At 42.6% G+C, this 22308-nt stretch overlaps 2 protein-coding genes across 16 annotated transcripts in view; one reads left to right on the top strand and one right to left on the bottom strand.

Annotated features, from left to right (window-relative positions):
* DOCK7 (dedicator of cytokinesis 7) overlaps positions 1–22308 on the top strand; it is a 123515-nt gene that overhangs the window by 37610 nt on the left and 63597 nt on the right. For all 15 annotated transcript variants that reach the window (XM_068140772.1, XM_068140770.1, XM_068140766.1 and 12 more), the window contains exons 10-14: positions 357–437; positions 2198–2363; positions 3028–3170; positions 5753–5846; positions 7526–7688. In XM_068140772.1, the coding sequence (XP_067996873.1) occupies positions 357–437; positions 2198–2363; positions 3028–3170; positions 5753–5846; positions 7526–7688 (647 nt within the window). The remainder of the gene's footprint in view (positions 1–356; positions 438–2197; positions 2364–3027; positions 3171–5752; positions 5847–7525; positions 7689–22308) is intronic.
* Positions 8899–21109, bottom strand: ANGPTL3 (angiopoietin like 3). The gene is made up of 7 exons (XM_068140764.1): positions 20561–21109; positions 19018–19128; positions 17751–17868; positions 16429–16542; positions 14450–14545; positions 11938–12210; positions 8899–10445 (listed from the first exon to the last, which is right to left on the bottom strand). The coding sequence occupies exons 1-7, from the start codon at positions 21056–21058 to the stop codon at positions 10264–10266; spliced, it is 1392 nt and encodes a 463-aa protein (XP_067996865.1). The 5' UTR covers positions 21059–21109; the 3' UTR covers positions 8899–10263.

The following is a 22308-nucleotide window of genomic DNA, read 5'->3' as shown; positions in this document are numbered from 1 at the left end:
TAGCTGTAGAGAAGAGAAAGAAGAACAGAATTCTGAAAATAATGATGCTGAAGACAGTGAAAGGTATCTTAAAGACTTAAAAATGAGCTGAAAGTGGCTCTAGACCAGATCAAACCAAAGCAAAGTGTTCACTTTGAACATACATTTTACACCAGTGATTCAGTTATTCAGTTATAGCTGGAGATTTGAGAACTTAATGGTTCTGACAAGTTGAGTGCGGTGCTTGTTCCTTGGCTTACAAAGGGAAATCCAAGTTTTAACTCTTTGGAAATGATGATTTTACTTCCTAGTGTTTGTTTAATTTAACAATCCTGGCTGGCTACATGTCCTTAAAATGGTTCATTTTCCCTTCTCAGCTGGAAAAAGTATTACAGCAGGGAGATATTGGGGAGTGTGCAGAGCCTTATATGATTTTTAAGGAATCTGATGCAGCAAAGGTAAGGACATTATTCTCTTCTACCTTGGACTTAACAACCATCAATTGTGATCTTCTGATTAAAAGGCTCCACTTTTAATTAAGAATCTAGTAGAATTCTAAAGGCCAAAAAAGAGTCAGAGACCCTTGAATCTGGGTGCCTTATTGGGGCAGAATAGTTAAAGGTCATCAGTTTTTGTGTCTGACAGGGGAGATGTGTGTTACCATCAAGCTCAGTCATCTGTGATACCCTGTCCCAAAGGATCAGTTGTGTGCTTGTAGGTCATATGAAGGCAGCCTTTGATGTGGATTTGCAGTAAAATTTCAACTTCTCTGTTGCTTCTGCGGCTTAACCTTCCACTCAGTAGCTCCACCTACTGCTAGAAGGATTATAAAGTGGGTGAAATACGTTGACAGGAGATTTTCCATCAGGCCTGCTTTTGCACTGCAGTGCATTGCTAGCTCTTCTTTTTTTCTGCTATTTTCTGACTATATTTTCCCCCTAATACTGTAAAGAAGGCCCACACTTGCAGCAGGATGAAGCTGCTCATTTTCATATATGGTATGGGCACTTTAAAATCTTTATCCTTTAGTTTTTTTCATGAACAATGTTCCTTTAATTCCTTCCTACAACAGCTGGGCATTATCCTTTGCAGCAAAGTCCTGGGCAGTTTAAGGTGCAGTAGATGACATGGACCAGCCCTAATTTGACTGATTCTTATTCCTTCCTTCAGAGACTTTTTCTGAGTCTCAAAAATTATTCCTAATTTCTTGTACAACTGGAATGAGCCAAGTGAAGACCAAAGGGGAATAGTGGGAACTGGATGAAGGGCAGAGCAGAGATGCCAGCCCTTCTTGTGAGCAGAGGCTTTCCATTGTGTGTTTTTCAAAGAAGCTGGAATGTTTATTTGTTAGTTTTGATCAAACTCTAATGAAGTTTTGCCTTCCTAAGGTTCTAATATATTTTCAGATGAAGAAGTTGACAATTTTTTTGTCTTTCTCTTTCTTTATCACTGCACCACAATATGGAAAATTAGTATTTTTAACTTCAGATTTATTGATAACAAAAGTGAAATGCTACATTTCCTGTGATCAAAAAGTTAACATGTGCCTGAGTGAAATTTTAGAATTGGATTTGCAGGACGCTTGGAAATGTATTTGGAAAGGTGGTTTTTCAAGATCTCCTTCCCAGCAAGGTGCATAAGCATGTCCTGACCTAGAGGAATGTGAGCAACAGAGCGCTCACTTTGGTTATCCAGCCCCCTGCCTGGGGACTTCTTAAAGACCTGTGGGTAACAACATTTCTGAAGCAAAATATTGCTCCTTAATATCCCTTTTTTCCCTAACAAAACAAGTATGGTAGTGCTTATTTGAGGAATGTTTCCAGTTTTCCATGCATTTCTAGATGATCTGAGCACCTGCTGCGTAAAATCACATCATGAAAGGCCACTTCAGACTTGATAGAGTAAAATTCATCTTTTCTTGGAAGGCAGTGGGCAGATGAGCTCAGTGGGATTTGGCAGGCTATTTAGGAGGCTTAAGACCATGAAGCCAGCTGCTCTGACTGCCAGGCTGCCTTCTGTCTGGTACTGGTGGCCTGTTGGCAGTTTGAAGCAGAAGTTCATGTGGATAGCACTTAGCAGTCCTCCTCTAGAAGGTGCTATTGAAACACAAAGTCATTGCAAGTTGGAAAAGATACCGTTGTCTCTAATTGTGCTCAAGAAACCTTTGTTCTTCTTCCTCTCCTTTTAATTTCTCTTGGATTGAATATTTTCTTCCCAGAATAAGGAAAAGCTGGAGAAACTGAAATGCCAGGCAGAGCAGTTTTGCCAAAGACTGGGCAAGTATCGGATGCCTTTCGCCTGGACAGCCATCCATCTAATGAACATCGTGAGCAGTGCTGGAAGCTTGGAAAGAGATTCCACCGAAGTGGAAGTTGGCACAGGAGGTACAGTATCTGACAAGTGTGTTGAGGGCATGTGGACAAATCCAGAGTTTACTGAAGCCTTGATTCATACCTTTGCTCATTCTATCACTTTCTTCCCCCTGCCCTAGGCCTCCTGATTGTCTTGGGTCATGGTTGAAATACAACAGCAAAGTCCATGATAACAAATGGATTTATCTTTCAAGGATTTTATAAGCAAACCATCTGTTATATTATTTAAAAGCAGACTTCTAAGACAGAGAGAGCGTTACAGGCTGATGAACATTTTCCAAAGGAGTGGATTAATCTTTGTGAACCACATAGCTCATCTGAAACTGCTCTTCAGCATCCCCAAAACTGCCAACTTCATCATCTTTCAGAGCAAGAGAAATACATAAATCTCTGCACAATAAAGACTTTTATAATAGCAGTAAGGCACTGGGGTGAGGTTGCTGTGAGAGGAGCAGAAGTAGTCAGCTGTGCTTCATAGCCTCCTGATGCCTCAGGAGTGTGATTGTCTTAGCATAACCACCTCTTCGATCATGCTCATTGCATAATTTCCAAGTGCAGCACCTATCTTCTTGTGTAGAAATCCTGCCTGGAACAAGGGCAGGCTCTTTGGACTGTTGTTTTCCCTCTTTAGTATGTTTTTTATTTTTAAATTCCTTCCTCTTTTTATTCTTTGAAGAACGTAAAGGATCGTGGTCAGAGAGGAGGAATTCCAGTATTGTTGGGAGACGCTCGTTAGAGAGGACCACAAGTGGAGATGAAGCTTGCAATTTGACCAGCTTTAGGCCAGCTACTCTGACAGTGACAAACTTCTTTAAGCAGGTATTGTATGAAGCTGTCTAATCAGGGGAGACTGAGAGAGGATCTTTTGAATGCTGACCAACAGTTAAAAGAGTGGGGGGCAAGAAGATGGAGCAGACTCTTTTCAGTGGTGCCCTGCAACAGAGCAAGGGCCAGCAGGCACAAACTGGAACCCAGGAGGTTCCATCTGAACATGAAGAGGAAGTTCTTTGCTGTGAGGGTGCCAGAGCTCTGGAGCAGGCTGCCCAGCATGGTTGTGGAGTCTCCTCTGCAGAGATTCCAAACCCTTCTTGACGTTGTGAACCTGGGTAACCTGTTGTGGGTGACCTGCTAAAGCAGGGAGGTTGGACTGGCTGATCTCTAGAGGTGCCTTCCAGCCCCCACCATGTAGGGATTCTGTGACTCTCTAATTAAAGATTTGCACCTTGGGACAGAGTGATTTGATGATGTGAAGTCTGTTTATACCTCAACAACTGATTTGTGGTGCTTTCAGTGGAGGAAGTGTCTGTTCCCTGCTCACAGGATCTCTGAACATTTACAGGGGAGTTTCTTGTGTTTCGTTCTGCCAGCAGTGGTCCCATGGATTGATTCCTTCAATAAGTTACTGTGAATAATTACACCATAGAATTTGAAATTATTATCTGGATTTGACTTAAATGATAAAGCATCTTTATGGCATAGCAACTTAACCGCTCCAACTAACACAACTGGGTCACCCCAGGAGGAACACCACTCTGGTTTGCTCCAAATTTTTCTAACATGCATTGGAATAATCATTGCCTAGCCTTTTGATAAACATGTTTGGAAAAATGCACATGGGAGCAAGCTCACAGAACCTGGGGATAACTTCTTTGGGTTAGTATGTGCCAAAAAAAGTATTCCAGATATTTGTCCTAGCCTAGGAGTTTCATGGCCTGGATCATGGTGGTCACTTCACTCCTTTTGGTATCACTGGGTGAAGGATAATCCCTTTGAGGTATCAGCAGGCTCAGAAGCAGATTTGTCAATGTGGCTTGAGGTTGGCATCATACCTCTGGACACATCCAGAGAATCTGGTGAAAACAAAGTACTTCTGGTACTGCTTTACTGAGTGGCAGATCTTCTTAGTCACAGTTTGGGATTTTCCTGAAAAGCAGTAGAAAATGTGATTAAATGGAATAAAATTTTTAGTTAAGCTTAGAAAATGGTTTCAGTTCATTAATTTTTGCTAAGGTTTGCTTAATGCCACATCTGGTTAAGGACAGTTGTTACTTCAGTGTCACCTTTGTGTCTAAAAGGTGTGCAACCAGATATTTTTGGGACTGATTTCTCCATCATTTGGGATACAGAAATGTTGATTCTATATATTGAAGGTTGGTTAACTTCTGGGTTTTTTTTTCTGTTTGTTTTGGTTATGTGCCACTTTCACTGTGGGTAGCCAGCCAAAATCTGCTTTTAAATACAGTAGTGTAAATAAGGAGAAATGTCATCAAGGGCATCAAGTTATTCCAGTGCAAACCATGCAAGTGGAGGGTGACTCATGCTTCTGCTGCTCCGCGCTTTCCTGAAACTCAGTATGACTGAAACTCTGTGAATGGGGTCCCTGGGGTTTCAGTGACACAGAGCAGCACAGGAAGTTCCTTTCACTTGGGGATATTAATAAAATTCAGTTCTGTAACTGGTTCACTCCAAACGTGGAAAGAAAAGAGGTATTACAGCATTGCTAATGCAGCCATTCCATTGACCATGCACTGCATCTCGCTTTGTGTTATGCACCAGCCCATACCTGGGCACTAAGTTATGATGTACAGAAGCATATATTTAATTGCTTTGTTGAGGTTCTTTTCACTTAGCAGCCTTGAAAACCCTTGTCTTATTAATTTACCCATTAGAAATTGCCAAATAATTTAAGATTTTAAGTTTCTGATTCTTCCCTGTCTTTTATTTTGTATCCACCTTCCTTTTCTCCCATTGAATGCTATTAGTTGAATACTAACCAGCTTTTTTTCTCCTTCCATTTGCCTTTCTTTTTTTCATATTGTGAGTTGCTACAAAGTTATCAGGTATTTTGTGCTTTTGGACAGTTAAAGGGTGGCAGAGTCACTTTTTCTCTGCTTCCAAAGTGAGATAAACTCTGAACTACTAGAATGTGGCACAAGGAAGGCTGACAGCAGACTCCTTCCACTTCTCACCATTTCTTAACACCTCTCCAGCAGATTAAGGCTCTTTCAGACTCATACCAAAGACAAGACAGAGGAGGAGGAGTGAGGATCACTACCTGAATGACAGATACTTCTTCAAACTATTATACTTGCTAAAAATTGGATATTTGGGGGAAATCTTTCAACAGCCATTCTCAGTTTTGGAAAAGATAATATTAATGGGGAGAGAAAAGGTTTGCAGTGAGAAGTTCCTGCAGCTGACGTGATGATTAATAAGGGAAAAAAGAAGGAAATGGGATGGAGAAATGAATTGTAATTTAGTATGTTAATATTAACACCTTGTTCTGGGAAGGGAGGTTTTGAGATCAGAGGAAAGAGACTGTGGTATGAGATGGTTTATTAATTTTCTTGGAGTCCTGAAGGGTTGTGTAGATAACCCATCTTTGTTCCCCCATCCAACAGGAGGGTGATCGCCTGAGCGATGAAGATCTCTACAAGTTCCTTGCTGACATGAGGCGCCCATCATCAGTGTTACGGAGACTGAGACCTATCACAGGTAGTGAACAAGAGCCTTTTGGCTTGTGGCTTAAGGGTATTTGGTTAGTCCTGCCTAATCATAGAATGGTTTGGGTTGAAAAGAGCCTTAAAAATCATCTAGTTCCAATGTCCCTGCCATGGGCCGGCGTACCTTCTACTTGATGCTCAAGGTCTTGTCTACCTCAGCCTTGAACAATTCCAGAGAGGGGACACCCATCTTTGAAACAGATGAAAAAAACAGTAAGAAGGCATCCCTGGTGTAGACCAAAAGCACTGAAAGTGGTGTTTTGGCAGGTTTCTCACTGGTGTGTGTGCACATGCAGCTCCTGTCATCCTCCTGGGAGTAGCAGCTGTAAGAAGGAGATTCAAATCCCAAAGCTCCTGTACCAAGCAGGGGCTAGGGAGCATCTGTTTCCCTGAGTAAAATGCCACTCTAGCTGGGAAAAGATCTCTGTCCTGGCTCCCACTTGGTTAACAGGATCAGACTCCACCTCTGTTTAAGAAAGGGAAATTAGAAAGGCTGGCACAGCAGCAGTGAAGGATCGCTGGTCCCTGACCTGTGCTATTCCTGACAATATTTACTTAACCTGCGCTTGGAAAGCTCTGATGACAGCAATCCTACCACTTCCTTCGATCCTCTCTCCCAGCTCTCAGTTGGCCTTGTAGGGAGGTTAGGTATTAAGAAAACTTTGCAAAATTAGCTTGCTGCAAATCAATCTGATTATGGTCTGTCGTAGCCTCAGGGCAGTTATCACAACCTTTCAAGTCCTTGAATACTGTTATTAGTTCACTCTTTTCTGCCTCCATTTTGTAACCTAACCAATCTTGGGCTCTTTCAACCCTTCCTCAAAGGTGGTGATTTTCAATCTGCTACTGTCTGCTGAGTTTCTTCAGTTTGTGCATGCTTTTCTTCAAGCACAGTGCTCTGAACTGGTCATGCTGCTCCTCCTAAGGCCTTGTGCTGAGCAGAGCCAACAAATCTGTCTCCACATGACACTGCACCTAATATATTTTGGAATGGTTGTAGCTTTCTACTGGACGTTGGCTTATTGTCACTGCTGTCACCCAGCCCTGTTCTACAGAGCTGATCCATGCCAGTTATTATTTTATGTGTTTGGTTCCTCCTCAATGCAAGTCCTTTGCTCTTTCTTATGTTTCACCTTAGTCATTTGAAGTAATTTCTCCAGTTTTCTTGTCTTTCAAGTTTTGATAATCATTCTGGCCTCGGTGTTATCCCCCCCACACTAAGTGTCCTGCCAGCACTATCTGGTGACTTACTGAGGAAACTAATCAATAATCTTGGTGCAGACTAGCTTTCAGCAACTCCTGATGTATCCTTCCAGTTTGATAGGCCAGATTCTTAATGAGATTTTGAGTGGTGTTTTTAATGGCTGGGCCTCACAGTAGCATTATCTAGACTCTATTTCCCCAGCCTGCATATGACAACAGCCTTTGGGGCTTGTTAAGATTTATCTTTCCTGTTACTTCTTATTATCTGCTACCCTAATTGTCTTTAGATATCAGTTTGATACACTGTTAATTGTTTGTAACAAATCCATGTTGTTTGTAATGTATTATCTATTTGTTTATGCAATTAATATATGGGAGATTAACTGAGGAAACAGAGCATGAATATGCCTTTTTTTAAAATGTAAATTAACTTCTACTTATTCTAATAAACTCATTTTCTTCTTGCAGCTCAACTGAAGATAGACATATCTCCAGCTCCAGAGAATCCACACTACTGCCTAACTCCAGAGTTGCTGCAAGTCAAACTTTACCCTGACAGCAGAGTTAGACCGACAAGAGAAATCTTGGAGTTTCCTGCCAGGGATGTCTATGTTCCAAATACAACATACAGGTCAGAGTTTTGAAATATATTTCACATTTCAGGGCCTGAGTCTGGCAAATCTAGAAATTCCTGCCTTATCATCTGGTTCATTGCAAAACTTGCTGTATCAGACCTACTGTGCCAGAAGCACCAAAAGGGTCCAGGCTAACACAGCAGAAAATACAGTCATGAAGAGACAAACATATTTGCATAAAACTTGGCCTGAGGACCACAGTAAGAGAGGTCTCTCCATTTCCCAAAGTTTGCACTGCAATTTAGGTAATTCCTTTCAGTTTTATGTAGGCTTTTCTTCTTTGTCTGCTAAAGTCATCATTCTCTTACTGTTTCTATTACATTTTGACACTTTCAGTGACTTTTTCTCTTTAAAATGGGGGATAAAAAGGAAGAAAATGCATAAACCCTTCATTCATATTTCTATTTTCATTTGCAAACAATGTCTTTGTTTACAATTCTTACCAAAAAAAAAACCAGTCTTCTGAGGATGTGGAAGATAAGAAACTTTTCTAAAGTGTATTGGACAACCATAACCTCTCTAACTAAGCCCAGGCAGGGAGCAGATTTCTTTTCATTGTTATATGTACCACTATTCATTTGGATGCTTGTTCACAGTATCTGTGATCTTTGAACACATCGCACTTCTGAGTGGAGTTGTCTTCTTCAGATGAGTAATTTCACCAAATTACTCACCCAATCTGTTACAGCTTGTTGTAAAAGTTGGATAAATACAAACCAGATTTTATAAACCAAAGCTTACAAGAGTTTAGTCAAGAGGATGATCAGAGGGCTGGAGCACCTCTCCTATGAGGACAGACTGGAGGAGTTGGGGCTGTTCAGTCTGGAGAAAAGAAGGCTCCAAGGTGACCTAATTGTGGCCTGCCAGTATCTGAAGGGGGCCTACAGGAAGGCTGGGGAAGGACTTCTCAGGATATCAGGTAGTGATAGGACTAGGGGGAATGGAATGAAGCTGGAGGTGGGGAGATTCAGACTGGATGTGAGGAAGAAGTTCTTCACCATGAGAGTGGTAAAGCCCTGGAATGGGCTGTCCAGGGAGATGGTTGAGGCCCCATCCCTGAAGGTGTTTAAGACCAGGCTGGATGAGGCTCTGTCCAGCCTGATCTAGTGTGAGGTGTCCCTGCCCATGGCAGGGGGTTGGAACTAGCTGATCCTTGTGGTCCCTTCCAACCCTGACTGATTCTATGATTAAGTTCCACATCTCATGTAATTCCAAAAGGTTGATTTATTTATCTACTTACTCGGTTTTTAAAGGGTTGCCAGGTATTTAAACATTACAATACAGCAGTACAAATAAGCAGCACCCTGTGGTCTCTTCTTTGTAATAAATCCACAAACAGTAAAAATATTTTTGCAGTTTTTCTATAATTAGCACATTTTGTTCATTGTTGTTTCACTCTGACAAATTACAGTTTAAAACCATTTTCTGTCTGGTTGCAAATGTTGAGATAAAAAAAACAAGACCTGGAACTGTACAAGGGTTAGGTAAGATAGACAAGTCAATATGACTCAGTGTAACTGCAGAACTGGGGGCTGTGTCAGTCAACACTTCCACACCCAAGCATGTCACTAGTCCTTCTGCCTTAGAGTATTCTGCAGCTGAAGTTACACAGGTGTGAATGTCTTCTCAGGAGCAGGATCAATGCTGTCAATTTGGCTGTGTCTGCAGGGTTTGTTGCTTTGTGCCATTCACTCCGTTGGCGTTGCCCCCACAAGCAACTGTTCTCTATTTGAAAGGTGCTTTGCTGTGTGCTCACTTGGTCTTTCGTTTAATTTTTTAATGAGGTGTACTAAAAGGTCACAAAGAGGTGGTTCTGATTGCATTTCAGGTGAGAAGATCTCTTACTAATTTCAGTAAGCTTTGAAGCTTAGCTCTCAACTTTCAGTAAGAAAGCATAGTTTTCGTTCTTCAAATGATGTCTAAAAGCTGAAACCTGTGCTCTGGCTGACATGATGTGTGTGCACACACCTATCGCTGAGCGAGGGCAGTGCTTCAGTGAAGACTGGCCTGAGCTACACTCCTGAAAATTTGTCTGGAAATACACAGAATGTTAAAATGTGAAATTAGCCATCTTCCATTTGGATAGAAACAGTCCACAGCAACAACATGAACCAAACATCGAAAGAGTTACTTTAAAACACAAAAATGTATATTCCCCCACCCCGTAGATTAATACTTATATGTCTTCTGTAGGATTTTGTCAGCCCTTCATTTACTGAAACTTTTTTTGTGTTCCCTGCTACACAACCCAGAAACAAATGCAACAGCCTGAAAATCCATTTCCCCAGGAAATATTATCTAGTACACAAATTGGTGGTTGATTCCTGGGCATCTCCTTGGGGAGAGGGAAGGTCTGTGAAAGTTACAGCACGTTGACATTGAGGCTAGAGGGAATGTGGTTTCTTACCAAACATACTTCAAAAACATTACAAATGCCTTGGGTTTAGGTATTAGAGAAGACATTAGAGAAGTGTATGGATTTAGGCATGCATCTGCTATTGACTGTGAACTTCTGTGGTATAGTGAAGCTCAGTGTACGTGTTCTGAATGAAAATGCATCAGGATGAACATTCAGTCAAAACTTTTTAGATCTGTTGGGTGTATCATTATCTTGGTTGACTTGAGCAAGTAGTATCTTCCGTTCTTAGGTTTCCAGTATAAGCCTTTTCTTCTGTCTAGTCTTCCTCTTGACCTTGGTGCTACATATTTCCCATTGAGATTGGTTTCCTCACATTCACTGTGCCACCAGCCTCCTAAGGAAAAATATTGTAATGTCAGTTAGATGTTATGCTTAGTCTCTTAGTGGGCAGCTCCTGTTTGTGATATAAAGCTTCTTTGCACCAGTTTCAGCAGAAGTGGCAATCAGCCACATGAAATTGTGCTTGCACATATACCTACTTACACTAGCACCAAAAGTTGTGCCTCCCAGATGCTGCCACTGCATTGGGACACTGGAAAGTTAGCTCCACACTTCCGTGTTTCTCATAATGCTCTACAACTAACTTTTTGCTTGGCTGATATTTTTCTCAGGTACAAATAGTTAAATCTCAGCAGCTACAAGAGGCTGAAGAACCTTTAGTAAACAAATTCTCTAGGGTTGTGGTGGTGGGTTTTTTGTTTTGCTGGTGTCTTTAACCATGAGGTTGAATTGCAAGCCCAGTTCTACTTGCAAAGGACTGGCAGTGATTCTGTGCTAAAACTGAAAGTTCAGCTCTTTTGGAAGTCATTGGCCACCTGCTTTATGGTCACTAGAGCTGAGTAATATCTCTCAGCATTGTTTCAGACATTAACAATTTTCAAGCCTAGAATGCCCTAGAAAACTTCTGTTGCATGAAGCTGGTATCTGAAGACCAGTTCTGTATCCTGTGGTTTAATCATTAATTGCTTTGTCAGTTGTTTGCTTTGTTTCTGTAAACCATGGAAAACCAGAAAAGCGTTGTAAAAGCAAAGAATTAGGGATTCTAGAACTAAGTTAGGAAGGAATGTCTTCAGCCTCACATCTCTAGGCTCTTCTGAGAATGATTACAGCACATATACTTGACAGCAGTTAAAATCTCCCACTGAGTGGAAACTCCCCATCACTCTTCTGCTTTATAGTAAAAATGGAGTTAAGAGTCAGGTTGTCTTCCATTTTGGGGCTATTTTTGTTGGGTTTTTGTGGGGTTTGGTTTTTTTTTTAATTATTATTATTTTTTTGCAAAGAGGAATTAAACAATCCAGCCTAGGGCTACCACACCACACCTGGCATCAGAGGAAGAGCTTGTCTTTGCTTCATAGCTCAGAATCGCATCCTGGGGGCTTATTTCATAGATTTATACAATGGTTTGGGTTGGAAGGGACCATCCAGTTCCAACCCCCCTGCCATAGACAGGGACACCTTCCACTAGAGCAGGTTGCTCAAGGCTTCATCCCACCTGGCCTTGAACACCGCCAGGGAAGGGGCATCCATGATGTTCCTGGGCAACCTGTTCCAGAGTCTCACCACCCTCACTGTAAAGAATTTCAACCTGTACTGCTAGTTTTGTTTCAGATTTTGGTCTTTGTACAGCCTCACCATGATGCCTTGTTATAGCTGCTGCTGCAGAAAGGTGCTGCTGCCATCCTTTTGTTTCTAAAGCCAGGCAAATCATCATAGAGTCATTAAGGTTGGAAAAGACCTTTAAGACTGAGTCCAACTGTAACCCAGCTACCCACTAAAGCATCCCACCATCATCATGGGACAGAGAGTACCCAGCATACTGATACCTAGGTAGTTTTCTGGGCAGTTGAAGTCGTTTATGGTGTCCACGTCATGGTCTGCAGTTGAGAAGCGCAGTTCTGTCTGCTCTGGCAGGGCATTAGGGATGCTCCCGGAGATCCGTTGGAGCTGGAGAGTGTAGGCTGTCTCAGGTCCTCCCAGGCTGAACGCATACTGGATGTAACGCTTGTTCCCTCTCCAGTCCTGCAGCTCAATCCGTAAGATGTAGTCCCCTTGTTTAGTGATGGAATAGGTCTTGTTCAGGCCTAGCCAGAATTCCTCTGCAAAGGTAGAGGCAATAGATGCTGTTTACAGATTCACAGATTGCATTGGGTTGGAAGGGACCCTCAAAGGTCATCTTGTTAAACCCCCCAGCAGTCAGCAGGGACACCTCCAACTAGATCAGGCTGACCAGAGCCACACTGAGTTTGATCTGGAATGTCTCCAGGGACTGGGGCCTCAACTGCATCCCTGGGCAGCCTGTTCCAGTATTTTACCATTCTCATTGTGAAGAAGTTCCTCCCTATGTCCACCCTGCTCCAGTTTCAAATCATTGACCCTCATCTTATCACCACAGGCCCTTCTAAACAGTCCTTTCCCAGCCTTCCTGTAGGTCCCCTTCAGATACGGAAACGTAGCTATAAGGTATTCTTGGAGCCTTCTCTTCTCCAGGCTGAACAACCCCATTTCTTTTAGCCTGTCTTCATAGGAGAGGTGCTGCAGCCTTCTGATATTTTGGTGGTATTTACGGTATTTTTCATATCTCTAAGCATATCTCAGAGAGCTGATTCTCCTTTAAAATACCAGTATTTGAAAATCTGTGTTCACATAACCTGTGCAGTGTCAGGACCTAGAGATGTCAGAGGTGAGGAGTAGGGGACAGAGTCACTGGGGAAGGGGTGATGTGATAAACTTTGCCTCAACCCCCATATTGCTCACGCTGCTGTTGAATTTGTTTTTACAGGTAACCTGTGGGTAGTATGTGTGGAAACACAGTGTTTAAAGGGATTTATTCATGGCTTTAATTAAATCAATAATATGGGTCCTGGGGACTGTTGATCTTTCCAGAGGTCTCCTGCTACAATCTTTTTGTTTACTTCTTCTTAATTGCACACAAGTGATCAATAAAAGCAAGAGATATAAATGAATTTGAGTTTCTCTCTTAACTTTCCCAATTCTTGTGAAACTCTGAGAGGGAGCCCAAGACATTTAAAACACTCCTAATTGGAACTGTGTGACAAATGCAGCAAATGACATACATAAAACCTAATTGCAATTGTATTTTTTAAGGGAGGAGCTGCAGAACTAAACTGAGGTTTCACTACCCTTCTGCATGAAGCAAATTTGACTTCAGAATTTTTCTTTTGCTAAAATTCTTGATAATTGGTTTAATTAGTTTCATAAATTTTATTCATTGAGTAGGTTATTGTTAGTGCTGCTGGTAGCAGCATGCAATAGGCAGTTGCCACATAGAGCATTGGGACTGCCACACATGCAGGTGGCATTTCAAACGGTAGAAGACAAGGTGGTTGAGTAAAATGCTCCCACAATTTACAGGTAAGGAGCAGTAGCCTGGTAGATTTTATCACCTTGGGATATGCAGCACAGAGCTAAGTAGGACACAGCTGGGAGTAATGAGATCCTCTGCCAAATCTTTCTGACACTGTAAAGATGTGGCTTCATGGTGGTGTCAAATATGGGAATTGGAGTCAAGGAGCAACTGAGCATTCACAGGTAAAATTCTACCTCAGTTGTGAACTACTGTCCCAAAATGTGGGAAAAGTTGAGGTATCACAGCTCTTTATTGTAAATGAGTCCACCTCAATATTGCTGCCAGCATGGGTGAGGCTGTGATCTGTGTTGTGCCTAAAAGTCAAAATGTTTTCTAAATCAAAGTAGGCTCATCTCACTGTATAAAAAAATAGGGAAAGTATTCTGGATGGGGAGGGGGAGACTGGTAGGCAGCACTTGGTGCTATAGATTCTCTGGAGTTGATGATTAACAAGGGAAGGTGGGTGTTTCCTCACCCTATCCAGCCATGGAGGGGATTGGCCACTGCTTGGAGAAGCTGGAAGTGTTTGTGCAGGGGAGCACACACAGCCTTGGGCTCTCCTGAGGCTAGAAATATTGGTGTGGCTGTTTGAAGGGAAACAAGAGTGTAGAAATCTTGAGAGAAAGTAGTGACAGCAACTGGGTGAGGTTTTGTGTTTTTCTATATTTTAAAGGCTTTGGGAGGTGCTTTTATAATAAATAGTAAAAGTCTCAGTAATTAAAGTAGCATTTAAGGTATTCTGGCATTGCCTCAGCAAAAGGTTCTAAACAAAGTTTTCAACTGTGTCTTGGAGAATTTTACTGAGTTATTTTTCCTGGTGAACACTTCTGGTTTTCTAGGAATTAGGTAAGATATTCAGATTTGATTGCAGGTTTTGTCTGCTCTCATGTGAACACCTTTCAGTAAGAAGATTCAGCTTCTCAAATCAACTGATACAAAGAAAAGGTACAAAAAAGAGGTATTTTTACCTTTGAGGTCGCCAAAGCCATTTGTGTAGGCATCCCAGGTTTGGTTGAAGTCTAGCAATCCATCCACTCTGTTCTGGATTACTGTCCAGGAACTGCCTGTGAATATGAAGAAGTAAATTAGAAGCCTGGTTGAAGTGTTTAAAGCACTAGAAAGTAGATGGAAAGTAACTGAGCCCATCAGCTGCTGACCCATTGTTCTTCCCCTGATCTGGGGGCCATTGGGTGACGAATGAGGGCACAAACCCCATTGCCATATAACAATGAGATTCCAGAAATGCAGAGAATCTCAGAAGGCCTTCCAGAAATGCTGTACTGTTGTGTTGTAGAATACCTAGCATTAGAGTCTAAGAGTCCCACTTACAGAAGAAGTCCCAGAAGCCCTTAACGGATGAAGCAGCTAACAGAAGTCATGGAGCATATCCCTTGCAGCATCCCTGCACTGAAGGCCTTGCAGGAAGAAATAGCAAACTAACAGACACAGAAGGTTGCTAGGAGCCCTAACTGAAGCTGTTCCTGACCTAAGTCCCCAACCCCCGATAACTATTGCTCAGAGTGGCTGTTTATGTATTCTTTGTTATCAATCCCTTAACCAGTAAAATCCAACCACATACATAAGCTAAAATCTTTTCCCAAGGAGAGGTGCCAGCATATCTAGGAGGCGGTTTCTGCAGCATGTTCCAATCAAAGGGTGCCAACGTGAGGACGTTGTTCTTGGCACATACGGAATGTTATTGCTTTTCTCTATTCAGCTAAGCAATTAGTCAGCTAAGGAATCATGCACTCTGCACATGTCCAGCAGCTGCCCTCAGAGCAGTGGCTGCAACCCTGACCTGCAGACTGCTCTGCTCTGGCTGCCCTTTGTGAACTCGCTCTCCACCACAGTGAACAAGAAAACAGGCTTGCAGTGAAGGGGTCTCCATATGAATCCCACTCCCTCTTACTTTACAACACCTGCATGCAAGTGTATGTGCCTCAGCCATACAGATAGCAAATGCTCAGCACATTTTAGCCTAGGACTTGTTAGCTGCCCATGGGTGCACTCCTGGGGCTCCAGTTTTGAGGTGAAATGAGTTGGCCTGATGAAAAGTTCAGGGGAATGCCACTAAACAGGCCATGGGGCCACTGGGCTGCCTCTGGCACACTTGAGGTGATTCAGCTCCCTGGACTTGTTTTGTTAAGCTGCCTTAACTGGGTTCTGCTTGTTTGTGAGAGCTGAGAAACACAAACATAGGCAAAATGATAAAAAAGAGAGATATGAAACGTTCCAGACATTTAATCAGATTGTCATTACTGATAGTGCCTGTCTGCTGGGAGTGGAACTCCACAGAAGATATGAATCATTGGAGGCCATGTCCACATTAGAGATACTGTGGGGGCTTTCATGACCAGGTCATGACACCCTTGTTTTACTAGTTTCAACAAATGTAAGCAAAGGAGGGTTTTGCACAGAGCTATCTTGTGCTATTCTGTTTACACATTCAAACAAATCACACAGCCATGCCACGTGGTACCACGAGTAGAGGTGGTAAAGGGATTTTGTGGAGAGCTGAGCAGAACATGCATAGAGCAGTGCTGTGGGGTGCTCTGTGGACAGAGCAGGGAACTGGCCAAACAATGTGTAGTGGCACATAGGGTAGTGGCAAAAGCACCAGACAGATGGGTTTCTTACACAGATAGAACTTGGGTAGGTAGTATGCATCCTGGTCCATGGCAGTTTAGGACCTGTGTGACACAAAACTTTGTCTATAGCTAAGTGTGCTGGGGTTTTTAAATATACTTAATTTATGTCACAGGAGTGAAAGTCCTTTCCTCAGTAGAAGTGAGTAAAGTGTTGAGGAGACATCAGGATGTGGGAAACCCGCATTTAAAGTACACAGGCCAGCAGAAGTCAAGAGGATACATAATGTATGCACTTCGGGATGAGACAGAGCTTTTTGGCTTATGTGAAAATGAGTCTGTTGCTAGCACAGCCATCTTACCAAATGTCATTTCACAGTAGACATTGAAAGCTTCTGAGCCATTGGGCTTAATAGTGTAGACACCACTGGCCCGCACACCGCTGTTGTAGAGAGCAGTGCAGTCAGGAGTGACACCTAGGAAGGCAAAGAACAGACACTTAAAAATCCTGCACTGCACCTGATAAGTGTTAAGTCAAACAGCTTCATGACTTGAACTTCTAAATGGGGTAGAGCCAAACTGAAAACTAGAATAGTCTTTGTGGTAATTTGATTCTCTGGTAAGTGAAATGGACAAACTGGTTTGGGCTTTGGCTAAAGCTGCCAGGTAGTGGGCAGGTTGGACCACTTAGATTTTTGAAGTCAGGCAAGTTTTCAATCTTGGAAAGTTTATAAGGCCTACAACTGGACTTTCCAAACCCTTGTAAAGTTCCCAATACCATTTCCATTGCCACAGTTCAAACGTGCCTTTCAACTCTAAAGAAAGCTCTTCCAAACCTCCTGATTAATGTGTGTGAAGTAAATCAGTTCTCTGTTCATACTCTCCAAGACAGGCATTGGCAACAGCGGAAGTGTTGGTCGCAGCTTGTGTTTACAAGAGATGAGTGGAGGATGAAGATTAGGGCAGGATTATTGCATCATTGGACGCTGTTCCTGCGTGCCACCCCAGAGGCAACTATGTGCAGAGTGGGGCTAAGGAGATGATAACATTTTTGCCATAGCAGAACATCTCACTCCTTAACGCTGTGCGTAGATTCATAGAATTGTTTAGGTTGGAGGAGACCTTAAAGATCATCCAGTTCCAACACCCCTGCCATGGGCAGGGACACCTTCCACTAGACCAGGTTGCTCAAAGCCTCATCCAACCTGGCCTTGAACACCTCCAGGGAGAGGGCATCCACAACCTCCCTGAGCAACATGTCCAGTGTCTCACCACCCTCACTGGAAAGATTTCTTCCTGATCTTCAGTCTAAATCTACACTTTTCAAGCTTCAATCCATTCCCTCTCATGTGTCACTACAAGCCATTATAAAAAGTCCCTTCCTGGCTTTCTTGTAGTCCCCCTTCAGGTACTGGAAAGCTGCTCTAAGGTCTCCCTGGACCCTTCTCTTCTCCAGGTCGAACAACCCCAACTCATCTAGCCTGAGGGTCTCCAGCCCCCTGATCATCTTCGTGGCCCTCCTCTGGACTTGTTCCAGCAGTTCCCTGTCTCTTATGCTGGGGCAGGTATATATGTAACATGAGAATCTTTGGCTTCTCATCCTTTGCTGTTAACAACCAACCCAGACCATCTACAGAGTGAGTGCAGTGTATTGTGTAGTCATGTCTAAGAGAGAAGGTCTCACCATCAGGTGTGTGTGATCCAGCTGTGGTGTTGTGCAGAGGAAAGAGGGTAGCCTCTGGCTCGGTTTGCTCCCCCGTGAAGGAGTTCTCTGCCAGTTCCTGCAGCTCTATGTGGTTTAGCTGAAAGAACCATCATTATAGGCTGTTAATTTCCCAAGGCACTGAAGTAAGGAGATTCATGTATCAAGCCAAAGAATGTCATGCAGGGAATATTTCTTTCTTGTGAATGTAAATCCTTTAGAATGCCCAATTCACAAAGTAAAAATAACTTCAGACCCACAGTGGTGGATTCTTTTGCATGACTGTCAGCTGTGCCTCTGCTGAAACAAGGTAGGATTCATGAGGTGAGTAAATGACCCATTCTCATGAGGTGCACCTTAATGGGCAAACAGATTTAACGTATTTCCTCAGGTGACATCACTTAGACAAATAATACCGCCATCTGAAAAGCACAGAATTCAGTTCCTTAGGCTGAAATGCATTTTCCTTTCATAGTCTCCTCTCAGGACTAAATTAAATATGAGCATATCAGTTACATCCAGTGTTACAACGACATGTTGACCTGCAGAACATGGTTCCCCCCTGGAGTGAATACTGGAAAAAAGGAGGAGGTGGAAAGTAATGATACTTAGGAGACCAACAGGAGAATAATATGATGGATAATAAGAGGAAAAATATCATTATCAGTCAGAAGATAGAGCAAGCCAGTGTTGATAGACAGTGTTTCAAAGCTGTCTTCTTGGGCACTGTGTGAATCACAGAATCCCAGCATGGTGGGGGCTGGAAAGGACCTCTGGAGATTATCCAGTCCAACCCCTCTGCTAAAGCAGGGGCACCCGTATCTGCTTGCCCAGGATCACGATATTTAGGCATGTTTGAAATCTCTCCAGAGAAGGAGACTCCACAACTTCTCTGGGCAGCCTGCTCCAGTGCTCCATCACCCTCATAGTAAAAAAAGTTTTTTATAATTTTTAGGTGGAACTTCCTTGTTTCCAGTTTGTGCCCACTGCCCTTTGTCCTGTCACTGGGCAACACTGAGAAAGAATCTAGCCCCATCCTCTTGACACTTGCTCTTTAAATGTAGTGTGCCCTGGCCATAGCCCCAGCCTGGCAGCATGGCAGTATCTCACCCCAAAAAGGTACCCTCCTCCACACCCCCAAACTGTGAGCAGGAGGGATGGCTGACCCTGATGAGTGGTTAGGCCATTGGTACCTTCAGTGTTGCAAGAGACAACAGATTCTGAAAATAGAAAGAGAGGATTCCTGTACCTTGTCCTCCAGTTCCAGTATCTGATTGTGCTGTCTGTCAAGTTGTGTGTGCTGGTCCTCTACAATTCTGAGAAGCTGCTTGATGTGGTTGTCCTGCTCTTCCACAAAAGCCTGAGGACAGGAAAGGAGGAGGATTGCAGTTAGAAGCAGCAGAAGACCTTCACAGGGGCACTGCTGCCCTAAGTCTTGTCATGAGGCCAGGTTTGAGAGGTGTAGCATTTTTTCACCTCTGAAGGGTTGAATTTCTTTGTCTCTGAACCAAAGGCTTGGCTTTTTTAGAGACAAACTACTGTCAGCTTTAAGACCGTTTTTCTTACTACTATTTCCCTTCCATTTTCACATCAATCCAAAATTATCTTCTGTGAAGTTGGCCCTTGGTTCAAACTGTCACTGGTCAAAAAACAGGACCAGTGTTTAGACTATTAGCTTGGGATTTGGGATTTCTGGATTCATCTTTCTGCTTTGACACAAACAGCCAGTGTTTCCTCACATGAGCTGCAAATTAGTACTTAGAATCATCAAATAATGAAATTGTTTTGGTTGGAAAAGACCTTTAAGATCGTTGAATCCAATCGTTAATGCAGCACTGCCAGGTCACCACTAAACCGTAGCCCTCAGCACCCCACATACAGGGCTTTTAAATCCATCAGGGATGGGGATTCCACCACTGCCATGGGCAGTCTGTTCCAGGGCTTGACAAACTTTTCCATGAAGAAATGTTCCTGATGTCCAACTTCCCCTGGTGCAACCTGAGACCTTGTCCTCTTGTCCTGTCACTTACTCCTTGGGAGGAGAGACCAACACCCACTTTGCTATACCCTTCTTTCAGGGAGTTGTAGGGAACAAGAAGGTCTCTCTTGAGTCTTCTTTTCTCCAGGCTGAACTACCCCAGTTCCCTCACCCTCTCCTCAGCAGGCCTGTTGTTCAGACCCTTCAGCAGCTTTGTTGCCCTTCAATGCCCTTCTTGAAATGAGGGGCCCATAAGAAACCCACCTGAAGGCTTGCATGTTTTGACATTAAGTCTATTAACATTTTCAAGGTGCTTGCAAGGTTCTGGACTTCATATGTGTACTATAGATCATAGAATAGCTTGAAGTGGAAGGAACCTTAAAGATCATCTAGTTCCAACCCCCTTGATGTACCTTTTTAATGGTTTCAGATTTCTGGTTTTATGCTGAGCAGGCAGTTCCTGGTTCACTGATTTGTAACGAGATGGTGATGTACAAAGCTGTAGGCTTAGAGATCATAATTTTCTTGATTGCAAAACTTTTTAATCATTATTAACAGAATTCTCTACAGCTGGAAAAAGAAATCTACAGAGCCTTCCAGTTTCTCAGTTTTCTCACTGATTTCACTGGGGAATTCTACTGCAAAGCAACCCATGTGTCAGGTAAAGACACTGACACCTTTTATTTCTCAAAATACACAGAAATGCCACAGTGGAGAGGAAGGGGTGACCTGAGCTTCTGTTGCCTAACTACTGATAACAGCATTACAGTTTACTTTGGCTTTATGTGTCAGGGGCTTTCACAAGTCTACTTACTTTGAGTGAAGAAATTTCTTTTGTCTCTTCCATCGAAGGTTGGATAATGGCCAGTTTAGTGACTTTGTCCTCCAGTCCCCACACTTGCTCCTGCAGCTGGATTTTGTTTTGTATGAGGTCTTCAATCTTTAAATTCATTTCCTGCGAGAGATTCTTTATCTCTTCATTGTTGATTTGCAGTCTGGCTGTGGTTTGTCTGAGCAGTTCTTCTTCTTCTTTGATCTCACTGGTTTGCAATGAGAGCTCATAGAAGGACCTATCAAAAATGTAAAGTTTCTGGAAGATGTCATTCATCTGCCCCTTTGTCTTATGGACAAAGTCTTTCAGGCCGTGCCCAAGCTGGAGGAGTCCGTTGGCCAAGATTCGGACATCATCTAGCATGGCAAATCTAGATTTTGTCTCGGGAGATACAGCAGAATCAAAGGAGGAATGATCCTTCTCAGCCCAAGCTGAAGGAGCAAGTGGAGCAATGAGCAGAAAGATGAGAAAATTTTTCATGTTTTCTGCTTCTTCTCGAGGATGCAGACCTTTCCTATGAACAGCTTTTGCTGTGTGGCTGTTCTGGGTTGAAGAATTTCATCTATTTATACCCCTCTTCATTTTGAAAGAGGTCGAGCAATGAGTTGATCATTAAATTGTGTGTGTTTGAACGAATGTAACCCCTCTCAGATGTAGGTTGGTAGCTGGGAAGATGGAACGGAGAGATGGGCATGTTGCTGATTAAACTGGCTCTGAACTTTTCCATCTGCCAGACCTTCTGGTATAAAATGTTATTCATGAGACAGTGGTTTTCACACAGTGCTTCTTAATGGATTAATTTTGGGTCACAATCTTGATAAAAGACTAAACTGCTTCTTGTTTGTGTTGTATGATTCCTTTTATTGCCTCAGGAGTATAAAAGGGTTTACCCTGCTTAAGAGCACTGAATGCAGTATTTCAGGCTGTGCAGCTCCTTGGTAAGCTATGGAAGGACAAAGTATTCCCAGATGATTCACACAACTTGATTCTCATCTTGTCCCATTTTCTGATGTAACTCATGGTGCTGCAGTGGATTTACTTGTCATCTAGTTCAGATTAAGTGAGAAAGAGGGAATTAGGTCCAGAAATTGCCTGGATGTGATGCTACTATGTTAAGGTTTGTGCAGTAATTTACACCATATAAAACTTATTTTTTAAGAGCTGCTTTCCAGAGGTGGGTGAGATAAATAACACCTTGCTTACATCCCTCACCTCACCATTCTCTTTACTGTTTAAGATTCACACTACATAAAGCAAGTCTAGGAGTACTCTGAAATAAATGTCCTGTTCTGCAGTGGGTCTCTGCATGGAAGCATGTATGTTTTTCAAGTAGTATTGCAGTATTAATGAAAGGTATTTTTCTTTTCTGGAATCACTCATAGCAAGCCAAGAAATCAGTCTATGCATAATATAGTCTTTACTTTAGAGGGCTTTCAGGTTTGGGTTTTTTTTTGTTAGATCTTTTCATGTTTAGTAATTCTTCCTCTGGACTTGTTGTTAATGTACATATGCACAAGAGATATGAACATCAATAGAATACTTTAAAAATACTCTCTTTTCAGTAGTGTTCTGTGATAAGACAAGGGCAGTGGATACAAACTGGAACACAGAAGTTGCACCACAACATGAGGAGAAACTTCTTTACTTGTAAGGGTGGCAAAGCCCTGGAGCAGGCTGCCTAGAGAGGCTGTGGAGTCTCTTTCTCTAAAGACTTTCAAGACCCATCCGGA

Source organism: Melanerpes formicivorus, unplaced genomic scaffold, assembly GCF_026170545.1.
Source record: "Melanerpes formicivorus ecotype bairdi unplaced genomic scaffold, bMelFor1.0.p_v2 SCAF_7, whole genome shotgun sequence".
Lineage (NCBI taxonomy): Eukaryota > Metazoa > Chordata > Aves > Piciformes > Picidae > Melanerpes > Melanerpes formicivorus.
The sequence above is the reverse complement of the archived record's forward strand: the minus strand, read 5'-3'. Positions and strand labels throughout refer to the sequence as shown.

What these genes read in the sequence shown, in the direction of transcription:
- ANGPTL3 (XM_068140764.1), bottom strand. Translation starts at nt 21,058, where the DNA reads ATGAAAAATTTTCTCATCTTTCTGCTCATTGCTCCACTTGCTCCTTCA. An exon ending in AAGAAATTTCTTCACTCAAA is followed by an intron (nt 19,129 to 20,560) that starts GTAAGTAGACTT and finishes TCCTGTCCTCAG; the next exon opens with GCTTTTGTGGAAGAGCAGGA. An exon ending in CTGCCCAGAAAACTACCTAG is followed by an intron (nt 10,446 to 11,937) that starts GTATCAGTATGC and finishes ATTTTTCCTTAG; the next exon opens with GAGGCTGGTGGCACAGTGAA.